The following is an 18,748-nucleotide window of genomic DNA, read 5'->3' on the forward strand; positions in this document are numbered from 1 at the left end:
ATAATTCCCCTCAATCCTTTATAATATTAGGAGAAGAGGAAATATACCAACAAATTACAAGCCAGTAATGGAAATTTGTTTTGAGTTCAACACGCTCATGTTTAATGCCCACAGAAATGATATTATTGGAGTAAGTAGAACTAAATTAGGACCTTGTGTGAAGTCTGCCCAGGCTAAAGCTCTTCCCATCACATTAGTCCCCCCTTGTCTACATGGGATACATTCCACAAGCCTCACTGATGCCTGGAAACCTGGATAGTCCTGACCGTATAAACATTATATTTTTATTACACAAATATAACTATAATAAAGTTTAATTTATAAATTAGACAAGATAAGGGACTAAAAACAACTACTAACAAAATGGAATAATTATAACTACTTTCTTTAATAAAATAAGGTGAATGTGGTCTCTCCCTCTGAAAATATCTTATTGTACTGCACTCTCCCTTCTTCTAGTGATGATGTGAGATGGTACCATGCCTATGTCATGAGAAGTGAGGTGAATATACTGAACCAAGGCATGAGTCCCTGGGTGGGGAAGAGTGGGACAGTGTGAGGTTTCATCATGTTGTTCAGAATGGCAAATGACTTCAAACTTACGAGTTACTTATTCCTGGAATTTCCATGTAATATTTTCTGACCGTGGTTGTGGGTAAGTGAAACCACAGAAAGTGAAACTGTGCTTATGTGGTGACTACTGCATTGCTCTTGGGTCTCGTTTCTGCTGAAACTACAGAGGAGCCAGAGACAGCACCGCTGAAATCAGGAAGACGGTTCTGTCCAGCATACCAAAATAACCTCCCAAGGCTTAAGCAGAGCAGCTCATCAGAAGTCCATGCAAGAAGTCCTCCATTTCAGTCCAATAACAAGAGTTTTTCTGCCTTTCAGTTGCTATGAAATTTATGTTCTATTCCCAAATAAAAATGCCCAGTAAGGAGAAAAAGCATAATTATATGAGGAAGGGAAAGGTGGGGGTCTTGTTCTAGAGACAGCAGATATTTCCCTGTTTAGATATTACTGCACATTATACTAGGAGCAAAACTGGTTGCAGTGCAGGAAATAAAACATCATCCTGGATCATGAAGATACCCTACAAAGTTATCAGCAGATTGTCCTTAAAATAACAAATTAGTAAAGTTAATGACATAGAAAACATGTGTATTGAAAAACAAGCCATGGACCTTCCTCATCACTAATATTAACTGGAGTGATGCTGTCAGTCATAAATGAACTTCCTTAAGAGCTTCCTGTATGACAGGCACTGTGCTAAGTGCTCCAAGTGCATCCCATTTTAACTCTACTACCATCCAGTGAGGAAGGCATTAACTCATTTTACATACAAGAAAAATCATTTAAGGTTTACATAACTTGTTCCCAAGTTTGTTCCAATGTCTGCACACTGTGGCAAATAGTTTTAGAATCACTAAGTGTAACAACTACAATGGCTGTGAATATGTTCTTTCTCCTTTCACAACTAAAAATGATGGATGAGTGTAAATCACCAGTTATTTATAGGTTTTTTAAAAGTCACCTGGCATTTAAAGAATTTTGAAAAATACAAGCAGAAAGTACTGAACCTGAGACACTGGAAATTGTAGGTTTTGTAATGACAGGTGTTGACACTGGAAAAAAATAACAAAGACGGGATCAATCACTAGGTAAACATTTTCATGCTTCAGTTTTCTATGAAAAATGACTGCTATACATATTTACAGCTCAGAATGCTGAACAACAGATACGTATGTGATGTATGTGGTGTGCCAAGAACCTATAAAAACACAAATTTTATGTCATATACCTGTCACAGAAATGAATATGAGATAATTACAAAAGCTGCTTTTTTCTTTCTTTTAAAAATACATTAGAAAATATTTAACTATATTCTTTCATCCTTACATTACATTGAGGAGCATTTTATAACTTCATTAGAATGCCTTTTACTCAATGACCAGGTTATTCCTTTCAAAGAGCTTCAAAACATGTTTACAGAAGGAAAGTCTTGTACCATATAAGGATTATTTCCAGTTTAGGATTCAATGAGTCAATAAACTACCAAGACAGATACTTAGTAGATACATGCCCCAATAAGTTAAAGGAAGCAAAAAGAGACTAGGGTATTAATTAGGCCACATGAAAGAAATATTGATATGCCAAGAACTAAAAAGCATTCTTTATTTTAATTAATTTAATTGTTGTTCAAGTAGTTTTCTGTATTTTCCTCCCATCCCAGCCGTCCCCTTCCCAGTTATTCAGTGTCATTGATATTTAATGTCTGAAAAATAAAATCTAGAAATAAAAGACACTCTTTGTACCCTTAATACATTTTGGCATCTTAGGCTCCCAAATACTGTTACGTCCACATGAGATACGTCCACTGCCTTCAAGGTGAAAACCCGGCAGGCATTCAACTGTAACTGTCGCCTTGTAGTAAAACTTTGTTCCAGCTCCTGACACCAGTCTTCCATTCTCAAGCACTGGATATTGACATTTGACCACTAAAAAGAGAAGAAGTCCAGAATTAATAGATATTGACATTTAACCACTGAAAAGCGAAGAAATTCCAGAATAAATAGAAATTTCCAGAAGTAACATAGGAATGAAAAAAAGTAGTGCAAAATAGTTATTTCCCTTGGTGATAAAGAGAAAAAATGGAAGGCAGAATGTTAATTAAAAAAATAAAGACTTTATTTGTCATTTTTATAATCTTTCCCACTTAGAATAGACTGTTATGATAGATGATTGGTTTCCTATATGTTTTCCCATTACTGACAAGTTTTATGAAAGGCCTGACTACCACATACAATTTTCAGGTAAGTTCAAAACAACTTCAGATGCTCTTTACCTCTAGGGATTTCTTAAAATAAATTTTATGCTGACACTGATTCAGTACCCTGATCTTTTAGAGAGGAAGGAAGGAAAGACATTTGTAAAAAGGTAATATTTGAGCTCACATGTTGAAAACAAGGTAGCCATGCAAAGATATGGAAACAACAAGTCATCAGCTATCAAAATACAAAAACTGTGATGTTCAAGAAATAGAAAAGCCACTGGAGTTAGGACTGCGTTCCAAATATTTTGCACTGGAACTCAGAGATCAAAAACCACAGTTTATATTGTAATCCCACAGGCCTGAGATGAAGTTAAAACTTAATATTAGCCCTTGTACCCATGTATTCTGGTATTTACCATTCTGCTCTGCTTCTTAGCAAGTAAAATACTGGACACCATTCCCTAGGTTGATTTCAGGATCCAACAATGGGTATGTCAAAATTTGGAAAAAATCACAAACAAAAGAAAACACTGGACTGGGAATTAAGTACAAGAGAACATCTTATGAGAGTAAATCTGAGCAACACATAAGGTTCTGTCATGAGCTGCCATGTAAACCAGAAGATTGCTCTTCGTCCTTGCATATAGACACGAGTTTCCATCAAATCTCTTTTCCCTGAAGAGCTTCCTTCAGTAATTCTTGAAATTAAGTTAGGGTAGTGACAATTCTCTTACCTTTTGTCTCAAAAGGTTGTTTTTTTTCCCCCGAACTTTCCCTTTAGTTTTAAACGATTTCTCCTTGATAGAGATTTCTGTTATCTGTTTTATTTTTATTTTTCAGCACATTATTGGACAGCATTGTCTTCTTATGTCCACACTTAAGTCAGCTGTCATTCTTACTTAGAGGGATGGGGTAATGTAATATGTTTCTTTTGTGTCATTGGCTGCTTTTCTTTTTATTTTGTGTTTTTATAAGTTTAACCATGATGTGTTTAGTTTAGGGGGGGGTTCTTGATAAATTTTAAAAAATTATTTATCCTGCTAGGGTCACCAAATTTCCTGGACTCCTGTGTTGTTGCTTTGGACATAATGTGGATACTTTTTGAACAGTATTTATTCAAAGAGTCCCATACTGTTGTTTTCCCTCTCTTTCTGAAGCTCCATTAACATGCATGTTGGACTGCTTGCTACTCTTCCCCAGGTTGTGAGTCTTTCTCTCTCTCTTTACATTTCCAAATCAGGCTGGATTTCTATTGTTCTCACTTGACGTTCACTGACCTTTTCTATGTTGTGCTAAACTGCCGTTACTCATGGTAATGGTTTTAAGTTAGGTTTACTCTATATAATTTACACACAGTAAAACCATTTTAAGTGTATAGGTTGTATGAGGTTTAATAAATGCAAACACTTATTATGTAATTTCCAACACAATAGACAAGAAAGAGTTCCATTATTCTCTAATATTTCCTTGTGCCATTTTGTAATCCACCCTCTCCACAAGCACCTCCAACCACCTCCCCCCAACCAGCCAACCATTGATCTGTATCACTAGTGTTTCTTTTCCAGAGTGTCATAATGGGACCACAACCTCTGAGTGCAGCTAGTTTCATTTAGCATAATGCATTTGATATTCATTGCTGTCATTGTGTGGATTAGAAGAAGCTTATTGCTTTTTATTGAGGAATGTTAATCCATTATATGGATGTACCACAGCTGTTCATTCATTCACCAGCTGAAGAGTATGTGGATGTTTCCAGTGTGGGGTGATCACAACTAATGCAGCTATAAATATTTTTATATAGGTTTTTATGTGAACATATTTTAATTTACTTGGATTGGTGCATTGTATAGAAAGTATGTCTTTAACTTTGTAAGAAATTGCTAGACTGTTTCAAAATGGACCTACCAATTTGCATTCTTAACAACTATATATGAAAGTCCCAATTGTTCCACACCTTTGCCAGAAGATGGTATTTTTAGTTTCTTGTTTTTATTTCCAGCCATTTTAGTAGGTGTTTAGTAATAGCTGATTGTGGTTTTAAATTACATTTCTGTATTTATTAATTATAGTGAGCAACTTTGCATGTACTTTTTGCCATCCATATATTTAGTTGATGAAATAGGGGTCATCAAATATTTTTATCATTAAAAAAAATTGGGTTGTTTTTAAATGATTGTTGTTTGAGAGATTTTTATATATCTTTGATACAAATTAATTATCAGATATGTGCTTTGGCAATATTTTCTCCCAGTGTTTGGTGCATTTTTAAAAATTGTTATAACAATATTATTTGAGAGCAGAAGTTTTCAGTGTTTTAAAGGATCACAATTTTGCACTTAAGAAATCTTTGGCCAAGTCATGACTATGATCTGCATTTTCAAGTAAAAGTGTTATTGTTTTGTCTTTAGCTTAATTCTATGATCTATTTTTAGTGCATGTTTGAATATGGTGCTAAGGGGGTTGCGGGTTTTTTTATGTCATATTGATGTTCAATTGTGCCTGAACTTTTACCATGTTTTCCACTGAATTTGTTTGTATATGTGTGATACAATCAACTGGGCCCATATGAAAGGGGCTATTCTAGATTCTCTATTCTGTTCCATTGTTTTCTATTATATGCATTGGGATATGTTGTATAAGGCTTGACACCAGATAGAATGCATATTTAATTTTTTTGCAGAATTATTTTGAGTCTTCTAATTCTTTTATCTCTGCATACAAATTTTAGAATCAGTTTGTCAATTTTTATAAAACGTATACTGGAATTTTGTATTGTGACTATACTCAATTTATACACCAGTGACAGGGAATCAATATCTTTATTATATTGATTCTTGCAATCCATGAACAATGAATGGCTCACTATTATTTTTTCTGACTTCCGGCTAAGACGGAGGCATAGGTGGAAATACTATACCTCCTTACACAACCAAGTTTAAGGACAACAAAGATTTAGATACAAAAACATAACCAAAACAGTCATAAAATTGAACTGTACAGAAGTCCTACGAAAACAAACCATTCATCCAGACCAGTAAGAGGGACCGAGTTGGTGGCTGGCGGGAAGGGGTCATGGCAGGAGAAAGCGGTGGCTGCCAAACTAACCCAGGCATGCAGGTGGCAGTTGGCAGATCCCGGGCATGGAGTGGCAACAGGCAGACCCAGTGAGGGAGCAAGGCGGCTGGCTGACCAAAGTCACACATTCAGGTACAGAGAAACTAGGCAAAAAAATGAGCAGTGAGACAGACCATGTAACCCAGGGCCCTAGCAATGGGAATTAAAGCCTAAAAGCACCAACTGGAAAAACTTTTGGGGGTTGAGTTGCTGGGAGAGGCTCCCAGCCTCACAGGAGAGTTCGTTGGAGAGACCCGCAGGGTCCTAGAATATACACAAGCCCAGGAACCAACACCAGAAGGGAACCAGCACCAGAGGGGCCCAATTTGCTTGTGGGAAGTGGCAGAGGAGACCAAAATCCAAGAGAAAGTGGAACAAATGCCATCACTTCCTCTCTGAACCTGCCCCCACATACAGCATCACAACCCAGAGAGTGGGTCACCCTGCCATGGTGAACACCTAAGTCTTCGCCCCTCACACGTAACAGGCATGAACAGACCAAAACATTATGGCTCAAGAAGAAGAACAGCTCAAAGCCCCAGAGCCAGTACTTCTAAGCAACCAAGAGATAGCCAACCTATCAGATGCACAGTTCAAAACACTGGTGATCAGGGTGCTCACAGAACTGGTAGAATTTAGTCACAAATTAGATAAAAAAATGAAGGCTACACTAAGTGAAATGAAGCAAAATGCACAGGGAACCAATAGTGATGGAAACAAAACTGGGAATAAAATGAATCAAGTGGGCCAGAAGAAAGAAAGAAACAACCAAACAGAAAGGAATAAAGAAACAAGAATTCAAAAAAGTGAGGAGAGGCTTTGGCACCTCCCGGACATCTTTGAAAGTTCCAACATCTGAATTATAGGAGTACCAGAAGGGGAAAAGGAAGAGCAACAAGTGGAAAAATTATTTGAAAAAATAATAAAGGAGAATTTCCCCAATATGGCAAAGGAAATAGACTTCCAGGAAATCCAGGTAGCTCAGAGAGTCCCAAAGAAGTTGTACCCAAGAAGAAACACACCAAGGCACATCGTAATTATATTAGCCAAGATTAAAATGAAGGAGAGAATCCTAGAAGCAGCAAGAGCTAAGGGGACAGTGACCTACAAAGGAGTCCCCATCAGACTGTCAGCAGATTTCTCAAAAGAGACCTTACAAGCAAGAAGGGGCTGGAATGAAGTATTCCAAGTCATGAAATCCAAAGACCTACATCCAAGATGGCTCTATCCAGCAACGCTTTAATTTAGAATGGAAGGACAGATAAAGTGCTTCTCAGATGAGGTCAAGTTCAAGGAGTTCATCATCACCAAGCCCTTATTATATGAAATGTTAAAGGGACTTATCCAAGAAAAACAAGATAAAAATATGAACAGTGAAAGGACAGCAAACTCACAGTTATTAACAACCACACCTAAAACAAAAGCAAACTAAGTGGACAGCTAGATCAGGAGTGGAGCCACAGAAATGGAGATCACATGGAGGGTTAGCAACAGGGGAGTGAGAGGAGGAGAAGGGGGAGAAGGTATAGAGAATAAGTGGCATAGACGTTGGGGAGAAAATAGACTAGTATGGGAAATGTAGAAGGTAAAGAACTTATGACATATGGACATGAACTAAAGGGGGGAATGTGGGTGGGACGGGGTGTGCAGAGTGGAGGGAAATGAAGGGGGGAAATGGGACAAATGTAATGGTGTAATCAACAAAATATATTTTAAAATAAAAAAGTAATGTCTTCTTTAATTTTTTAAGTGTTTAGTTGTCCTAACCATTCAAATATTGCACAAGTGTTGTTAGATTCATTTGTAAATATTTTATGTAGTTCAGAGTTGTAAATGATACCTTTTAAATTTCTAATTGTTTATTGCTAGTTATAAACATACCACTGATTTCTGTACATTGAGCTTGTGTCTTGTAAACTTGGTAAAACTTCATTCACTCTTTCATATTTTCCACACAGACAATCATGTCAAAACTGAATAAGTCCATTTTATTTCTTCCTTTCCCTTATATATACTTATTTCTATATCTTGCCTTTTTGTACTCAGTAGAACCTTCAGTATATAATGATAAATAGAACGGTGGGAGTAGACAACCTTGTCTCATTCCTACCTCAGTTACAAAATAAATATTTTGTCAAATGTAATGTCTGTGTGATTCTTGTAGGTGCCTTTTATGAGGTTGAGACAGTTAAGCTCCTTCTATTCCTAGTTTGCTGAGAAGCTTTACCATGAAAGATGATGAATTCTGTCAAATTGTTATAATGAATATGTGTCTTTTCTTCTTTATAATCTCTTTATAAGGTAAATTATACTGATTAATTTTTAAATTTGCATTCATGGAAAAAATCTTACTTGATTATGATACAATCCTATTTTTCTATATGACAATTTTATTTGTTTAATGGTTTTGGTTGTATGTTCTTGTGGATGTTGTTTTTAATTTTCCTGCCATGTTTTGCCTAGTTTAGGTATCAGGGTAATGCTGTCCTTATGAGAGGAGAACTATTTCCTCTTATAGTATTTTATTGAAGAGTTTATGTAGAGCTGTTATTATTTATTCCTTAAGTGTTTAGTAGAATTCCTAGTTATGACATGGGGCCTATAGTTCTTTTTGTGAAAAGTCTTAAGTGTTAAATTTGTTGGAAGAAAATTGTACGTCATTCCTTTATTGTCCTTTAAGTATGCAGAATATTTAGTGATGTTCTCTTCTTCATTGTTGATGTTGGTGATTTGTATCTTGTGTGTTTTTTTTCAGATTGACTATGAGTTTATCCATTTTACTGCTCTTCTCCAAGAACCAGGTGTTGCTTTCAATGATTCTCTCTACATTTATTTTTCAATTTTGTTGATTTCTGTTTGGATTATTTTGTTCTGTGTTCTAGGTCTGAGTTCAATTTGCTCTTCTTTCTTAGTTTCTTAAAGTTGAAAGCTTAGATTATCAATCTGACACTTTTCTCTTGTCCAAATATAAGTATTTCATGCCATGAATATCTGCCCTAATAATGCTATTGCTGTATTCTAAAACTTGTGAAATGTTGATATAATTCTGTTTTCATTTTTATTCAGTTCAGAAGTTTCTAATTTCCTTTGTTACTCCTTCTTTTATTGTGGTTTAGTTAGAAGTGTTTTGCATAGTTCTTAAAAATTTGGGAGTTTTACAGATATCTGTTCTGATTTCTACATTCATTCCATTGTAAAGATACTATACTGTAAAAAATTTCAATTTTTGAAATAAAAAAATTTAAAAAACATATTGCCTATAATATGGTACTAAACACTGATCCATGTGAACTTGAAAAGAGAAAATATTTTGTTTTTCACTGGTTCCTTTTGTTCAAGAGTCAAATAACCTCCAAGGTCTCCCTGCTCTTTGGTCATGCTTAAATATCTTTACTATTGTTGTTAAGCAAATTTCTGAGATATTCTGAGATATTGTGGGCTTGTTTCAGACTATAGCAATAAGTGAGAATCCAAGTAAAGTAACTCACAATTGTTTTGCTGGTTATGGTATTGCCTTCAATTTGCAAAAAAGTGTGATATGTGTAAACGGCAATAAGGCAAAACACAATTAAACAAGATATGCCTATATGTGTTGTACAGAGGTTATCAGTCTTGTTGGTGAGAGGGTTGGTCTTTACAATTCATTCTGCCATTTCCTTTAGTCAGACCTGACAAGTAAGAAGAGGTGTCATACTTGCTCTCTAATAACATAGAACTTTCTTAAAGCCAATGTATGTCTTTGATGGTTTTGAATCAGAAAATTTTAACTCATGCATATACATAGTAATTAACAATGTCTAAACAAAAATGCCAAAAACATGTGGGGTGAAGAGTGGGAAATTCTACACCTAAAATTACTTTTTATTCTATTTTGACACATATTCAATTAAATTTGAAACCAATTTAATAGGGAAAACAAGCAAAGTGGCTTTTAAAAAAACTTGTTGGCCAAAGTATTGAAATGTTGTTAAAAATTTCCACACTATTTATGAATGAGAGGGAAACAAATGGAAATATTATTACCTTTACATTCAGGAGGGTTACTGCTCCATAGGTTATGCCCAGAACAAACAAGCTTGTTTTCTCCAACAAGGGAATATTCATCTGGTCCATTTGAAGGATCACAAGTATAAATTACTACTTCATTATATTGAAATGTATCCTTGTGGCTATTGGTGTATCTTCCATTTGATATTTTTCTAGGTGGTTGACACAAAATTTCTTAAAAAGAAAGAAAAAGGACATACAAGGTGAAATGTGAAAGATTAAGAGTGTATTAGTAAAGTTCTGTGAATGACCTTTAATAAATTAAATAATATATGATTTCTACAATCTAGTTGTGAATCCAATATTCAGTTAAAAGAAAGTTTTTTTGAGAAAATGTACTGTCTCAACTGAAACCATTAATAGAGAAATAATATTTTAGAATAAAACTCATTTTCTTATATACACATATAAAATAAAATACCTAAATAAAATACCTGTATTTATCTGTAAGGCAACGCTAAGTTTTTTTTTTTCTAATCATAACAGATGCTGACAGTTTAATGAGAAAATATACTTCTGATTAAGGGAAACTCAGTGCTAGTTGAGAAATGCTACATCCCTTCTTAAATCAATAGTTCACAGGCAAGCCAAGATTCTATTAACTCTTTTTCACTGTCATCCTGATGAGTGTACAGTGAATTTTTCCACTGGCTTTGCATTGTTTGATGATGCAGTGGAGTGAATCTGGAAGTCTTCCTTTAAGCCAGATACTGAAGACATTAAAAAAATGTAAAGCAATGGCATTTTTCTCTATGTTTCTTTTGGAAATTTTTGATTTTACACAAAAAAATATATTGCATATGTTAACGTGTATTGAGTTGACTGTTTTTAAAATTAATTAGTAACTAATTATATATCAAACTTCTCTGTTTTATTTCCAATATATAGAATATCAGGAGCACTAACCCACCTGCAGAAGAGCTCTTGGGGGGGGGTTCTTTGTTCATTGTAAGGCATGAAAGAGTCCCCAGGGAACAGAGTTTGAGCACTGCTGCTCTAAATGCTGAAGAGAGAATATACTTACTTTCACAGTGCGGGGGATCGCCACTCCATGCCACAGTAGTTCCCGATAGTTCACAGTATAGAATTTTTGTTCCAATTAAGTAATAACTAAATGAGAAAAGAAATGATGATTGTGTTCTTTCTCAGCTATCAAGAATACATAATAATGAGGAACTTTTTATGTGGTTGTTTTTCTGCACTACAGTAGCTTCAGAAAAAATTTTCTTAAGTGACATTTATAAATGTGCTAACCAAATCTGCAATTTAATGAACTAAAGAGATTCTTACATGAACACATATTGGCCTGCAACAAAATGTCTATAGAAATCTGTTGTGCCTGACAGACTGGGGCTTGCTGCCTCTGGCAGGCAGATCACCCATTCACTTCCATGTCCTTGCTCAGGCCATTCTGCTCTGTCAGGACAACAAGTGAGTAGAGAGATCTGACCCAAGAGCTTATCTTTCTGGATTTGAGTTCCAGCTCCAAGACTGACTTGTGTTTTGAGCTTAGGCAAGTCCCTTAATGTTTCTCTTTCTTAAATTCCTCATCTATGGAAATGGTATATATATTGTGGGGTTGTTTTAAATAGTAGGTAAATTAACATTCAGAATGCAGTGAATGCTAGGCAAGTTCTGGGTGTTATGAGTATTCTTCAGTTTGTAGTATCTTATTAAGAATGGTTCAGGAAGACCCCTACCTGATGAAATTTTTTAGTGACAATCTAAAAGAAAACAGGTCCAGTGCCCTTGTCTAAATAGCCTGACATTGTATGTTTTAAAAATTGTTGCAACACTGTAGCATGCCTCTTGTGGCCTCTGAGAAACAAAAATGAGAAGAGATTGAAGAGAAAGGAGCCTAAGAGACCTGTGAAACCTGTGGGACACCAGTAAGCAGACCAACATCTGTGCACTATGGGAATCCCTGAAGGGAAAGACAAAGAGAAAGACATGAGAATTTTCAAGAAATAATGACTGAGAGCTTCCTTATTTTGATAAAAGGCATAAATATACACATCCAAAAAGCTCATCAAACTCCAAGTAAAATGAAATCAAAGACCCACAGTAAGACCCATAAGTTTATTACTTTCAAAAGCGAGTGATGAAAAGAGAATTCTGAAATCCGCAAGGTAGAAGGTGCAAATTATCAAGTACAAAGGATCCTAAATATGATTATTGGCAGATTTCTCATCAGAAACCTGGGGGCCAGAAGACATTGAACCAATAGACTCAAAACGGTAGAAAAAAAGGTCAACCAAAAATCTTCTACACTGCAAAATTATGCTTCAAGAGTAAGGGAAATCCTGACTGTCCCAGAAATCAAAAGTTAAGAGAATCTGTTATCACTACATGTCACCTGCAAAAAAATGCTCTAGAGTGTCTCAAAAGGTGAAATTAAAGAACACTAGAGAGTAACTCATACTGTATAGGCCAACATCTCCCTGCAGGTATATACTTGAGCAACTAATAAAGCAAAGATTATTGTGGCAATGGTTTATAAATGCATTTTATTCTATATGTGATTTAAGAACCTATTCTTACAATGAAAATAAATAGTGAAGAAGAAGCCAGTATTGCAATTATTATTATAGAGGAATGAGATGGAGCTGATCAAATCCATTATTGTAATTTATTGGAGTTAAGTTGGTATAAATTCACACTGTTGTGTTATAACTCTAGGATGTTAAATGTGATCCCCATGGGCACCACAGACAAAGTCACTATACAATATACACAAAAAGAAATGAGAAAGGCATTCCAACGTTTCATTATAACATTCAACTAGTAAAAAACAGGAATGCACAAAATGAAGGGCAAAATAAAAGGCTTTAAGAAAACAAACAGCTCTCTTCTTGTTGGTAATTACTTTAAACTTTAATGGATTATACACTACAATCAAAAGGCAGATATGGGTGGAATGGATGAAAAACAAAAATTCCAACCCTATGCTGTCTGCAGGTGACTAACTTGACATTCAAAGACATGAACAAGCAGAAAGTGAAAGAATGGAAAAGACATTTCACGCAAATTGTAACCAAAAGAGGGTAGGATGGCTATACTAATTCAGACAGAACAGACTTTGAATTGAAAAAGGTTATAAGAACAAGAAGCACATCATATTTTAATAAGCTTTATATACTTTGAGGAGATATAATAAGTATAAGCATTTATGTACCTACATACAAACTTTCAAAATATATAAAACAAAAGCTGAAAACTGAAGGAAGAAATAGACATTTTTACATAACAGGCCTATCTCCAATAATAGTTAGAGACTTTAGTATCAAAATCACAACAATTTGTAGCACAAGACTGATAATAAGAAAAAAAGACTTCAATGGTACAATTAAACAGCTAGATTTCACAGTCATAAAGCACCATAGAGCAGAATATACATTCTCCTCATTTGCACTTGGGACATCTTCCAGGATAGACCATACGATCAGTCACAAATTAACATTAACCAATCAAAAGGTGTGAAACAGATAGAACTGAAGAAAGAAATCAGGGAAGACACAAACAAATGGAAACATATACCGTGTTCATGGATTGGAAGAATTAACATCATCAAAATGTCCATACTACCCAAAGCAATATACAGATTCAATGCAATACCTATTAAAGTACCAATGGCGTATTTCACAGACATAGAACAAACACTTCAAAAATTTATATGGAATCATAAACGAGCCCGAATTGCAGCTGCTCTTTTGAGAAAGAAGAACAAAGTAGGAGGGATCACAATACCTGATATCAAACTGTATTACAAAGCCACTGTAATCAAAACAGCCTGGTACTGGCATAAAAACAGGCACATAGACCAATGGAACAGAACAGAGAGCCCAGAAATCAACCCAACCCTCTACAGTCAATTAATATTCGACAAAGGGGGCAGTAACATAAAATGGAGTAAAGATAGCCTCTTCAGCAAATGGTGTTGGGAGAACTGGACAGCTATGTGCAAAAAAATGAAACTTGAGCACCAACTTACACCATACACCAAAATAAATTCAAGGTGGATAAAAGACTTAAATATAAGCTGTGACACCATTAAAGTCCTAGAGGAGAACATTGGCAAGAAAATCTCAGATATTCCACGCAGCAACATTTTTACGGATATGTCCCCTAGAGCAAGGAATATAAAGGAAAGAATAAACAAATGGGATCTCATCAAAATAAAAAGCTTCTGCATGGCTAAAGAAAACAGTATTAAATTAAAAAGACAATCAACTGTATGGGAAAACATATTTGCCAATGATACCTCAGACAAAGGTTTAATCTCCAAAATATACAAAGAACTTACACGACTCCACTCTAGAAAGACATCGAACCCAATTAAAAAATGGGAAAAGGACTTGAACAGACACTTCTCTAAAGAGGACATACAGAATATCCAGAGACACATGAAGAGATGCTCAATATCGTTAGCTATCAGAGAGATGCAAATTAAAACCACAATGAGATACCACTTTACACCAGTCAGGATGGCTATAATAGACAAAGCAACAAACAACAAATGTTGGAGAGGGTGTGGGGAAAAGGGGACCTTAGTTCACTGTTGGTGGGATTGCAGACTGGTACAACCATTATGGAAAACAGTATGGAATTTTCTCAGAAAAATAAAAATTGACCTGCCTTTTGACCCAGCAATTCCACTGCTAGGATTATACCCCAAGAATCCTAAAACATCAATTTCAAAGAACCTATGCACCACAATGTTCATAGCAGCACAATTTACAATAGCCAAGAGTTGGAAGCAACCTAGCTGCCCATCAGTAATTTAATGGATCAAAAAATCGTGGTACATATACACAATGGAATTCTATGCAGCAGAGAGAAAGAAGGAGCTACTACCTTTTGCAACAACATGGATGGAACTGGAAAGCATTATGCTGAGTGAAATAGGCCAGGCATTGAAGGACAAATACCATATGATCTCACCTTTGACAGGAAGCTAAAGAATAAAACAAACAAGCAAACAGAATAAAAACAAAGACACTGAAATAGAGAACAAGTGGGCAGTGACCAGAGGGGAGAGGGAAGGGAACTTAAGGGGAAAAAGGGGGAGGTATTTTGAGGAACAAGTATGAAAGACACAGAGATGAGGACTGGGGGGGGGGGGAATGGGAGGGAGGGGGGAGACCTGGCGGGGGGTGGGGTGGGATGGGAGAAATAGATAAAAAAATGTACTTGAAAAGTAACTAAATAAAATTTAATATTAAAAAAAGGTGTGAAACAGATAGAAATCATATCAAGTAGCTTCTCTGACCACATGGTATAAAGTTGTTTAACATAAACCTTCACATCCGGAGGCTTTTCTGAAAGAACACATTCATTGAGTGGCCACATGCTAGTTAGGGAAAAACACAAACAAAAACAAAACAAACCAGGTCCTGGGGCATGCAGTCTGATGTACCAGCAGCAGGGACAGATGGAGAAGGCAACATTTCTGCCATCCTGGGTTTAATGGGGTTCTTTTTATAGTTTTAAGGAGAAAGATGCAAGTTATTTTTAAGGGATTTGCATTTGTTGTAGATAAGGAGGTGCAGAAGAAGAAGAAGTGGGGTAGTTCTGGGACAGGTGCAGATTCTGTAGAGGAAGAAATAATGAGAGCCTTTTGATTGTTGGATGGCAATAATCTGAAAAGTTCATGTGTAAGCAGGATGTGGTGAAATCTGGTGGTGAAATCTGGAAATCTGGTGAAATCTTTTAAGTAAGAGCTGTAGCAGCTCTTATATTAACACTATTCTGAAGTAGCTCTGGAAGTTGATTCAGACTTTCAACATACAGTCCAGAAAGTGAGCAGTCTTAGTTTCTGCCCTTGGCTCACTCTCTGTCTCTCCTAGCCACCCTCAAGCCTTCTGTAATTTAATTTGGGACCATGTCACCATGATTACTACATTTTTAATGCCTACAAGAGGTTTATTATTACATATAGTATTATATAATTTTGCTTTCCTTTCATTTAAATTTCTATGCATTACACACTGGTCTCCATAAAAAGCCCAAGAATTGACTGGCTATAAATATGACTTGTCACACAGGAAACAAGATGAAATCAACATTATGGGAATGCTTAGAAGAGAACCAAAAAAAATAGAACTAGTAATATTTGCCTTATTTCTCTAAGGAGCAACTTACCCCTCATTACAAACATAGCGAGCCTGTGAACCAAACTGGTAACTTCCATTTACATAGACCACTCCACCATTTGTGGGATCTGCTAGTTGTGGGCATGGTTTTTCTAAAAAAAATTCAAATTTATTGCTTTATACCAATGTCAAAACAGATTTGAATCAAAATAAAAACTCTACATTGCTTTATTAGATTCGTGAAAATAGTTTCTTTCTTATTTTTTAAATTAAATTTATTAGGGTTACTAAATTTATATAGGTTTCAAGTGTACATTTCTGTGGTACATGATATGCATATTTCATTGTGTGCCCACCACATAAAGTCAAATCATTTATGTCACCATGTATTTGGTCCTCGTTACCCTTTACTACCTTGCCCCACCAATCCCCTTCCCCCTGGTAACCACCAAAATGTCACTTGTGACTGTAAGTTTTAGTTTTGTATCTCACATATGAGTGAAGTTACATGATTCTTAGCTTTTTCCAACCAACTTATTTTGCTTAGCATGTTATTCTCAACTCCCATCCATAGTGCCACAAATGGATGAACTTAAGAATCACATTTCCCCAGAGAATTGATAGTCAATTAAGAAATTTCCTGGAGATTCTCAGAGCCTGAAAAATACATTGCTATCTAAAATGTAACTTCACACAAGAAAACCAGTTTTCAAAAATCAACTATGAAGTCTGAAATATGTGAAAGTCTCTAGAGCAATAAAAGTAAATGGTTTTGTGTACTTACTTCTACAAGCCTCCTGGAGAGGTGCCCAGGTGTCATCAGCCTGACAAACAGAAGTCACGGAAAGAGGAGGAACGATACGTATGTATCCTGGGCGACACTGATATTCTACACTTTCCCCAGATTGATAAACATTTTTAGGAGAACCTTTGAGCATCATAGATTCATATCTCAGTGGAGCATCACAGGCATCTGGGCATAACAGAATGAGAATGTGAAAGTAAAGCATTTTCTTTCCCACCAGCCACAGATTATAGCCTGGCAGCAGGCATTTAGGACAGAATAAAGGGAGGGTTTTTAAGTGATTGTTCTGTGCTCTTACAGGATCAAGCACCACACCCGATTTATGTAACATTCCATTAGCATTTTGTTTCTTGGGCAAAAAGGTGAATATTCATTCAGTAGTAAATTGAAGAAACAACAGCAATATTTTTGGTTTTAAAATATATTTATAAGTATCCAACCTTCACCATTGTTTTCTGAATTCATTTCACACTAACCTCTCTCCTAAGAAGACTTCTGTAGTATGTAGCCCTCAATCAGATTACCCTTTCACAGTTTGAACCACAAAGTCACTTAAGGCACAGACTTCTCTTGGAATGCAAGTTCCTGAGGTCAGAGACAATATGCCTTCTTTTCCTATTATACTCTGCACCCAGGGGGTGCTCAAGAAATGCTGTCATAAGCGCTGACTGTTGAATAATCATTGTGGATTTCATAGATCAAAACCTGGACTAAAGTATTTCAAAATGTAAGACTTTATATGTTTCATATCAGTGAACTGAGCACTTTAGAAGTGAATAGATGCCAATTAAATATCAACATTTATAACTTTAACATTATTTAAAATATAATTTATTCTTCCTTCACTAATCAATGGATCATGCTTGTCCTGAAATTTTCTCTGAGGTAGCTGTTTGGCCATATCATTATGCCATTAGAATTTTTCATTTCTTGTTTTTTTTGGTGGTAGTTTTTCCCTTCCTAGAATAGTGTTACTTCAACTTTAGCAATTCTCCTTCCTCTAAATTGTCTGTGGGCTTGAAAACCTAACAAATCTGATAGAACTATTGTGTAAATTAATGTGCTGAAGAGACACAGAGTTCTAGAGGGCTAGAAGAATGCAGAGGCCTCTCCCACAAGGTTAAGGACCTAAGGATAAAGCGGGTAGATCTGTACTGATCCCTGAGAAACTTTTCTGATTCCATGGGTTGGTCTTATATCAAGTTGATGTTAGGCTTTAAAAGATATGTATATTTGCACTTCTAACAAACAACAAAATTTATGTGGCATTTTCATTGAATTTACTGGAGTAATGTTGATTAATAACATTATATACATTTTAGTGTACAACATTGGAGTATCACATCTGTATACTCTGTTGTGGAGTTTATCTCTGTCCCTTACCTCCCTTTAACCTCTTCAATCTCCCCCCACCACCACCCTTCCCTTCCAGCTACTGCCACTTTGTGGTCTGTAAGTGCTCTTTATGTCTACATTGTTTGTTCATTGGTTGCTTTTTGTTGTATATCCCACATAGGAGTGAAATCACAGTTTTTGTCTTTTTCTGACCATTTACTTCCTTAGCATAATACTCTCATGACCCATCCGCCTTGTTTCAAGTGACAATATTTAATCTTTTTATGTGACTGAGTAGTATTCCATTGTATATATGTACCAAGTCTTTATTCAATCACCCATTAAAGGACAGGTAGGTTGTTTCCATGTCTTGGTTATTGTGAATAATGCTGCAGTGAACATAAGGAACCCTATATCTTAATAAATGCTTTCAACCTATTCTGGTAGATGAGAAGATGAGGGAATGCCGGTTCATATGTTAGCTATATTCCTAATTTTTTTGATGAACCTTCATACTGTTTTTAATAGTGGCTGCACCAATTTACATTCCCACCAGAAGTACATGAGGTTTCCTTTTTCTCC

At 35.7% G+C, this 18,748-nt stretch overlaps 1 protein-coding gene across 10 annotated transcripts in view; it reads right to left on the minus strand.

Annotated features, from left to right (window-relative positions):
• Positions 1-18,748, minus strand: part of LOC119041987 (membrane cofactor protein-like) — a 198,446-nt gene that overhangs the window by 93,235 nt on the left and 86,463 nt on the right. For 4 of the 10 annotated variants that reach the window (XR_008392145.1, XM_053667972.1, XM_053667970.1 and 1 more), the window contains exons 3-8: positions 16,811-16,999; positions 16,076-16,178; positions 10,959-11,044; positions 9,911-10,108; positions 2,316-2,498; positions 1,581-1,625 (exon numbers count right to left, since the gene is read on the minus strand). Coding sequence is in view for 8 of the 10 variants with exons in the window: in XM_053667972.1 (XP_053523947.1) it covers positions 1,581-1,625; positions 2,316-2,498; positions 9,911-10,108; positions 10,959-11,044; positions 16,076-16,178; positions 16,811-16,967 (772 nt within the window). In the remaining 2 variants the exon portion in view is untranslated. The remainder of the gene's footprint in view (positions 1-1,580; positions 1,626-2,315; positions 2,499-9,910; positions 10,109-10,958; positions 11,045-16,075; positions 16,179-16,810; positions 17,000-18,748) is intronic. The other 6 variants (XR_008392144.1, XM_053667979.1, XM_053667980.1 and 3 more) reach the window with 2 other exon arrangements.

Source organism: Artibeus jamaicensis, unplaced genomic scaffold, assembly GCF_021234435.1.
Source record: "Artibeus jamaicensis isolate MK-2021 breed Jamaican fruit bat unplaced genomic scaffold, CSHL_Jam_final contig_475, whole genome shotgun sequence".
Lineage (NCBI taxonomy): Eukaryota > Metazoa > Chordata > Mammalia > Chiroptera > Phyllostomidae > Artibeus > Artibeus jamaicensis.